Source organism: Phocoena sinus, chromosome 3 (assembly GCF_008692025.1).
Source record: "Phocoena sinus isolate mPhoSin1 chromosome 3, mPhoSin1.pri, whole genome shotgun sequence".
In the NCBI taxonomy this organism is placed as follows: Eukaryota; Metazoa; Chordata; class Mammalia; order Artiodactyla; family Phocoenidae; genus Phocoena; species Phocoena sinus.
The window spans coordinates 55,627,339-55,634,843 of NC_045765.1; the positions used below are offsets into that span (position 1 = coordinate 55,627,339).

At 53.9% G+C, this 7,505-nt stretch overlaps 1 protein-coding gene across 5 annotated transcripts; it reads left to right on the top strand.

Moving 5' to 3' along the window:
* Positions 1–522: 522 nt before the first annotated feature.
* Positions 523–5,697, top strand: STING1 (stimulator of interferon response cGAMP interactor 1). 5 transcript variants are annotated; one of them, XM_032629040.1, is made up of 8 exons: positions 523–657; positions 1,032–1,132; positions 1,649–1,875; positions 2,006–2,189; positions 2,439–2,547; positions 3,428–3,666; positions 4,399–4,585; positions 5,187–5,697. In XM_032629040.1, exons 3-8 carry the CDS (start codon positions 1,649–1,651, stop codon positions 5,375–5,377), a joined length of 1,137 nt encoding a protein of 378 aa, XP_032484931.1. In that variant the 5' UTR covers positions 523–657; positions 1,032–1,132; the 3' UTR covers positions 5,378–5,697. The 5 variants fall into 5 exon arrangements, with proteins under 5 accessions (XP_032484931.1, XP_032484930.1, XP_032484932.1 ...); XM_032629039.1 differs by lacking the exon at positions 523–657 and having other exon boundaries at positions 951–1,132; XM_032629041.1 differs by lacking the exons at positions 523–657; positions 5,187–5,697 and adding an exon at positions 4,849–5,124 and having other exon boundaries at positions 951–1,132.
* Positions 5,698–7,505: the final 1,808 nt, after the last annotated feature.

A 7,505-nucleotide genomic window follows, 5' to 3' on the forward strand; every position in this document is an offset into this window, starting at 1 on the left:
GGGACATATGGACTGCTGCCACTCTGTGGCTTCCACCCCAATTCCACTCCCGGGCGCCCCCTCCTCGAATCCAATCAGCTCACCAGTTTACCAGGAAGCAGCCAGAGACACTCCCCACCCCAAGGGAAAACACATCATGAAACTTGGTCCTGGCACCTTCCACCCCTTTCTGGGAAATTAAGGCACAGAGCCAGCTGGGTTTTGGAGCCACCTACCTGGTTCACGTCCCCACTCCCTCCTTTACTAGCCAGGAGACTGGGGCAAGTTAATTCACCTCACTGAGCCTCAGATTGTCCATGAGGTTAGTATTATACCTTCCTGACAGGGTGGCTGAGGGGATTAAGTGAAACAATTTATGTAATGCTTGGCATAATGTCTGGAGCACGGTGAGCACTTTATTATTATTACTATTATTATTATTCACACGACTGCCTTTTTGGCTGGAAGCACCAGGTTCTCTCTGAGAAGTCACAGGCGTCGCCACTTCCTGTGGAGAGCCAAAACCCCACTCTTCTGCAGGGCTTCTGCTCCCACTAAGCTTTTTACTAGAAGGCTGTCGTTACAGGAAATAACTCTTCATTTTCCCCGCCTCTGGCCTGATATCACAGTCTTCAGAAAAAGAGGATCTGCATCTGGAAATCAGAATAAAACAAGCAGGTAGGGCAGCATGGTGTAGTGTATGTGCTTGGCTGGGTGTGTGAAGTGCCATGTGGGTGTTGGTAGAGTGGGCTTGATTGTGGGTGCTTGAGGGGCAGCCCGTTCAGGGCTGTGACTGCAGGGAGTTTGAGGGAGTTTCTGAACACCCTTGGTCTGGGGGATGGGCAGTGGAATGCAGGATTTCTCAAGCTTTCTCCCTCACCCCAATACTGGGAGGTGGCTCACCAGGGCCTTGGTGGGAAGGCTCTTCCTCCCTCCTTGGGCGGCAGGAAATAACCTCCCCAGCGCAGCCCAGTGCAGCTGTGGTTTGGTGAGATACCAGGGCTGGAGTGCTGTGGAGGAAGCTTCCATTGTTTTTAACCTTTCCTTTTCAGGCTGCACCCTGAGAGGCCGTCCTCAGTTGCTGGGAGCCCTTGTGCCGGGCCTTCTCTCCTTGTTGCCTTCCAGAAACAAGCTGCCGTCTGGGAGGCAGAAGGTAAGATCAGGAGAAGCCCAGCCTGAGTTCCAAGGCTGAGGCCCCTGCAGAAGCTGCAGAGGTGGGTGGCAACCTTCTGGCTGCCCTGCCCCCTACCCTCTGACCTTTGCTGACTAAGGTCCTTCTTGGGGTGGATTGTGGGGAGAAGGAAGCCCCGGTCCCCAAGGGTCCCCAGGTGGGTGGTACCTCACGGGACCCTTTAGGTCTAGGTCTGGGGTAGTCGCTGTCTTCTTTCTTTGCTACACCTGTGGTCTCACTGGGCTTGGGTGGGGTGTGTATGTGGAGCGCATGCATTTCTTTCTCCACCTGCTCTGTTTTCAACAAATCTCTCTTGGATCGGAGCTCTGGGATGCTGTATGTCCAGCCTGTCCGCTTGAGGTGCCTCCAAGAGTAGCCTCTGGGTATGGCTGGGCACCAGGGAAACATAGAGCTGGGGCAAGTGCCCAGCCAGAGCCTCAGTCCCAGAACAATCGGAGAGTGAGGGGAACACAACCATGGATTTCTTGATATCCACAGATGCCCCACTCCAGTCTGCATCCATCCATCCCACAGCCCAGGGGTCACAGGGCCCAGAAAGCAGCCTTGGTCCTGCTAGGTGCCTGCCTGGTGGCCCTCTGGGGGCTGGGGGAGCTGCCAGACTACACTCTCCAGTGGCTGGTGCTCCACCTGGCCTCCCAGCAGCTGGGACTGCTGATCAAGGGGGTCTGCAGTCTGGCCGAGGAGCTGTGCCACGTCCACTCCAGGTGACTCCCTGCAGTACCCATGGCGATTAGGTACCCAACATGTCTCAGTCCCTTGACCCCCAGCCCTGCCCCTCCTTGAATCTCTCTGGCTGAGCTGGGCTGGGGTCTGGAGCTTGGCTGTCACTTGCAGGTACCAAGGCAGCTACTGGAAGGCTGTGCGGGCCTGCCTGGGCTGCCCCATGCGCCGTGGGGCCCTGCTGCTGCTGTCCTGCTATTTCTACTTCTCCCTCCCAAACGTGGCTGGCCTGCCCTTCACTTGGATGCTTGCTCTCCTGGGCCTCTCACAGGCACTTAACATCCTCCTGGGCCTCCAGGTACGATACAAAGAGAGGTGAAGGGTCTGTTCAAGAGGAGGCGTGGCACATGTGACCTGCTCTGAGCTTAGTACTGGGAGTGGGACTAATTTAGAGGCTGGTCCTTGGATGGAGCCTATAATGGTCTGGGTTCAGCAGTGGCAGAGAATGGAGCCAAATGGCAGCAGGTTGGGTAATCTTGGGGGGAGGAGGAGGAGGGTTCATGTTGTTCTTCATGGAGGCCTCCCAGCCCCACCCTGCTGTCCACAGGGCCTGGCCCCAGCAGAGATCTCTGCAATCTGTGAAAAAAGGAACTTCAATGTGGCTCATGGGCTGGCCTGGTCATATTATATTGGGTACCTGCGGCTGATCCTGCCAGGTGAGCCATCCTCTCTGCCCCCATTTCCAGATCTACAGGACAGACAGTAAGACACACAACCTTGTGTTTCCAGAACTCACTATATTTTCAAAGCATTTTCATGTCTAACAAACCATTTGATTCCCAAAGCAATCTTGTAGGCATGAAGCTGTTATTATTATGCCTGGTTGGCAGGAAGAAATTTGGAGCTTAGATCCATTAAGTGACTTGTCCCAAGTCACCCATGAATTCTTTCAATAAATATTTGCTGCATGCTGTATGTCCTTCACGCGTACTTTCTCTTTTAATTCACACCCTGTGAGGAAGGGATAATCATCACCCCTGTTTTCACAGCTATTCTGAGAGATACAGTGATCTGTCCAAAGTCACACAGCTTAGTTAGAGGAGGAGACAGGATTTGAACCCAGGCCTGTCCAGAGCCTGGACCCTTGACTACCCCACTGGGAGCCCACGGGTCGTGTCTCATTCCTCTGACTTGCTGGTCAAGGCCATGGTTCCCCCCTGTCTCATGGCTGCCTTCCCTTGACACCAGGGCTTCCTCTAGAGGCCTGGCTCAGTGCACGTGGGCCTGCTGGCATGTCACCTCCCAGGACTCTTCCTGCCTCTCAGAGCCCTGAAAGCTGTGGTGGGAAGGAGTGGGGCTGACAGAAATCTGGACAAAGGTCAAGTGAGGGAGAGAAAGGGGTGGTGGGAGTAGGTGGAGGGGCGGGGAGGATGCTCACATGCTCTTCCCCTCCTGGCCTCCCAGGCAATGTGAGTGGACTGGCCCCTCGGTTCTCTTGCACCCACACATTGAGGGGAACAATGATGTGGGTCTCTGTCCTGAGTTGGGTGGGAGACACAGTTGGTGGAAATGACTTCTTGGGCCTCTCCACCCCAGGTCTCCAGGCCCGGATCCAAATTTACAATCAGTTCCACAACAATGTGCTACGGGGCGCAGGAAGCCACCGGCTGCACATCCTCTTCCCGTTGGACTGTGGGGTGCCTGACGACCTGAGCGTGGCTGACCCTAACATTCGATTCCTACACAAGCTGCCCCAGCAAAGTGCTGACCGTGCTGGCATCAAGGGCCGGGTTTACACCAACAGCATCTATGAGATTCTGGAGAATGGGCAGCCGGTGAGCGTGCAGGGAAGTGGGAATGCTGGGGAGGGGTCAGGCCTAGAGACCCAGAACTCTGGGCCCTGGCCAAGCCCTGATAAAAATTCACTGCCCTTCTCTGAGCCTCAGTTTCTCCAATTGGTGCCAGGGCTGGGACCAATTGAGCTCTGAATGACGAAACTGACAAGTAACATTAATTGAGCACTTACTGCATGCCAGATGCTATTCCAGGTGCTTCATCTGACTACCTCACTGCATCCTCACCACCACCCTGTGGGGTAGGGACTGTTATAGCCCCTACTTTACAGAAGAGGAAACCGAGACTCAGAGAACCAGGGAGAAAGTGGACAATTTCACCTTGAGTATACCATGCTCTTGACCATAAATCTGCCCTAGATGAAGGCCGTGAGAATGTGTGAAGGATTTCACGTGCTATGGGGAACCCAGCCAAGGCTGAACCCCAGAGCCCCATCCCCAGACTTGACTGCCAGCTGGAGCAGTTGACAGCCTAGCTCAGTAAGCCTTGCCCTGAGAATCTTAGGAGGAGGATCTGGGAAGGGTAAATTTAATGCAGCCCTGGCTCTGATTTAGGAGTGGGGTGTCAGAGGCAAAGGCCAACCAGACAGTATAGACCCCATCAGGTGGCCATCTCCCCTGACTCCATCCCTACAGATTGAGCAGCGGCACTGGGGTCCAGCGTCTGTCTGCCTGGCCCCTGGTTGAGTCTGGTCTTCCTTTTACCTCCTCCAGGCAGGCATCTGTATCCTGGAATATGCCACCCCGTTGCAGACCCTGTTTGCCATGTCACAGGATGGCCGAGCTGGCTTTAGCCGGGAGGACCGGCTTGAACAGGCCAAACTCTTCTGCCGGACACTTGAAGACATTCTGGCAGCTGTCCCTGAGTCTCAGAACAACTGCCACCTCATTGTCTACCAGGGTGAGGGGTTGATAGGCTTAAGGGCAGGAAAAGCTGGGGTCCCCAGGGGTCTCCCAGGGGGTCAGCAGGAGATATGGCAGCACCACGCCCGGGTCTTCCCGAGTGGTCAGGGCATTCAAGCCCTGCCCCTTCCTCCCTTGGAAGGAAGAAGAGAGGTCCCATCTCCCCACCGCGGGATACCTGATTGCTTTCTGAGGTCTTTGGCTATGGGTCCTGGGTGGAGTGTGAAGAGGTGGGCTCTAGGGGCCTCTCACTTCATCTAGGGATGTTAGAAGAAGCAGACAGCCCCAGGCCAGGAGCCAAGAGACCAGGGCTGCAGCCTCAGCCATGCCACTCCCTTGCTCTGTGACCTTAGGCAGGTATCTGCCCCTCTCTGAGTATCATCTCTAAAAGAAAGAGGGTGGAATTCTCTTGTCTCTAAAACCACTGCTAGCTCTAGGATTTCATGAAACTCTAGCCCCAGTGGCTAGGAGTGAGGAGGAGGTGCAGGGAGGTAGGGGAGAGGGAGGGTTGGAGGATTCACCCAGCAAGTCCTCTGGGTGTGCTAGAGTGGGAATGTGTGAGGCCCTCACCCCACTCCCCACCCCTACCCTCGTTCCAGAACCGGCAGAGGGAAGCAGCTTCTCCTTGTCACAGGAGATTCTCCAGCACCTTCGGCAGGAGGAAAGGGAGGTTACCATGGGCAGCATGGGGACCTCGGTGATGCCCGTTTCCTCCACACTGTCCCAAGAGCCTGAGCTCCTCATCAGTGGCATGGAACAGCCTCTCCCGCTCCGCTCGGATATCTTCTGAGGCCCAGGGTCACCTTCCCTGAGCCCCTGGCCATCCCCAAGACTCTGGATTGGAGGATTTCTTTCTTCAGCAGCTAGAGGCCTAGCAGAGCCATTTCCTCCCATAGAGGGCCTCTCAGAGAAGGTCCCTGAGTTTGACATCTCAAGATGAATCCTATGACCTTGGGCAAGTTGTTTCACCTCTCTGAGCCTCAGTGTCCTCATCTATGAAATGGGATTATAATCATTGCCCTACCTACCTCACAGGGTAGTTTTTGTGAGGACTATGGCTGTATGGGTTTTTTGTAAATTCTAAATACCAGGTAAACTTAAAGGATCTTCCAGGTGTCTTCCATTGGACCCTCAGACCTACTCTCTACCTTTCCTCTGTCCTGGGATGGCTTCAATAGGTTCCCTTGCCCTCTGGCTTCTGGTCACATTCAGTCAATGGGAAGCCCCAGTGGGAGAAGGAGGGGAAGGGAAGGGTGAGCTTGGGGTATCTATTCCCCCAGGTCCCTCCCTGCAGTATCAAGGTCACTGTGGGCTCTCTCTAGACCTAAAGGACCCTTTCAGTAACCCTGTCTATCTCCAGGTCTCATTAACTTCCTCCTCCTCATGCCCCTTCAGTCCTGACAGTGGTAGTGGAGCCTCACTGATGCTCAGTCTGGAGCGCTCACTCTCACTTGTAATTTCCTTACACCTGCCCTTTCTAAATAGTCCCCTTTTTATTTTTATTTAAAAAAAATTTTTGGCCACACCATGCAGCATTTGGGATCTTAGTTCCCTGACCAGGGATTGAACCCACATCCCCTGCAGTGGAAGCTTGGAGTCTTAACAACTGAACCACTGGGGAAGTCCCTAAGTAGTCCCCTTTTTAAACACTCCTCAGATTATTTGAGTATGCCATCTTTTTCTGGCCAGACTGACTGATACAGGTGGTTGGCCATTATTATCTGCAATGTCCAAATCTGCTTGCACAGACACATTTCCTTACACCCCTCCTCATCCTAGTACAGGGCCATAGGGTGGTAGCTATCATTTCAGTGTAGACAGAGCCCACCAGCTGGGCTGAGGGTATAGAGCTGGGCAGCACCCCCACTCCACCTGCCCTTTCAGTGCCCTTGTCTCCAGTGGGAGGCTTGGGGGACGGGGAGGGGCCTGAGGCAGCACACAGATGCCATGATGGTTACACACATGTGTCCTGGGCAAGGGGCTGCTCAAAGAAGCAGGAGCTAAATGTCTCCAGATGAGAGTCCCCTGGATAACAGGGGGAAAAGGGTTTGTATGAGGTGATGGGATATATGCTGGGGACCTTGGACAACACAGCTGGCCACCTGCCATACTTTGTGCCATCACTGTTAGACCTGAGCCATTGCAACGACACCGTGGAGGCAAAATTGCCCCCATCTGGGAGGCCAGACGCCCATTTCTGCCACTTCCATCCATTCCGCCCAAGACTTATTCCCTCCCTCCCACCTTTGTTTTTATCGCAAATGCTTTGTTTTTATCGCAGATTTTTGAGTACAGTATTACTGTGGAAAAAAACTCCACACACAGACACACATTGGCCAGAAGCAACGCACTGCTCCCAAGGATGACAGAGAGTAAAGAGAGAGCCAAGGGAGTGAAGGGGGAAACAGTCTCCTCTCCTCCCCCACTGTGCCAGCTATTTTGCCCCTGAGGATTCCCTAGCTTCACATCAGTCATTCCAACACCTAAAAACCAGCCCAGAATTAAGGGTATCCCCAACATAACCTTTCCCTACCCATCTGGCCCCCAACATGGTGCTCAGACTATGGAGTCTGATGGCCCCAGGTTCAAATCCTGATTCCACCACTTAGTACTTGTGTCCTCCTGGGTGACTTGATATCCCCAGCTGTAAATGGAGATAACAGTGGCTCCTCCTCCCAGGGCTGTTATGAGGAGTAAACAGTATAATATCCGTAGGTCCATGGATGAGCCTGGAGCCCAGCACATAGTGGGCCCACAAGAAAGAGCAACTATTAACATTAGAGCTGCCTCTTACCAGTCTCAGTGGAGGCAAGCCAGTTCTCTGCACACATTACAATCCCTGTCTCTGTTCCTCTTCATCTTCTGTTATTTCTCAGAGTCCTTGACTGTGCTGGGGTCTCACCGAGGACAGTCCCCAG

Coding starts and splice junctions, on each gene's coding strand:
- STING1 (XM_032629040.1), top strand. CDS start 1,649: ATGCCCCACTCCAGTCTGCATCCATCCATCCCACAGCCCAGGGGTCAC. Junction 2,190..2,438: donor ACATCCTCCTGGGCCTCCAG/GTACGATACAAA, acceptor TGCTGTCCACAG/GGCCTGGCCCCAGCAGAGAT. Junction 3,667..4,398: donor TTCTGGAGAATGGGCAGCCG/GTGAGCGTGCAG, acceptor TACCTCCTCCAG/GCAGGCATCTGTATCCTGGA.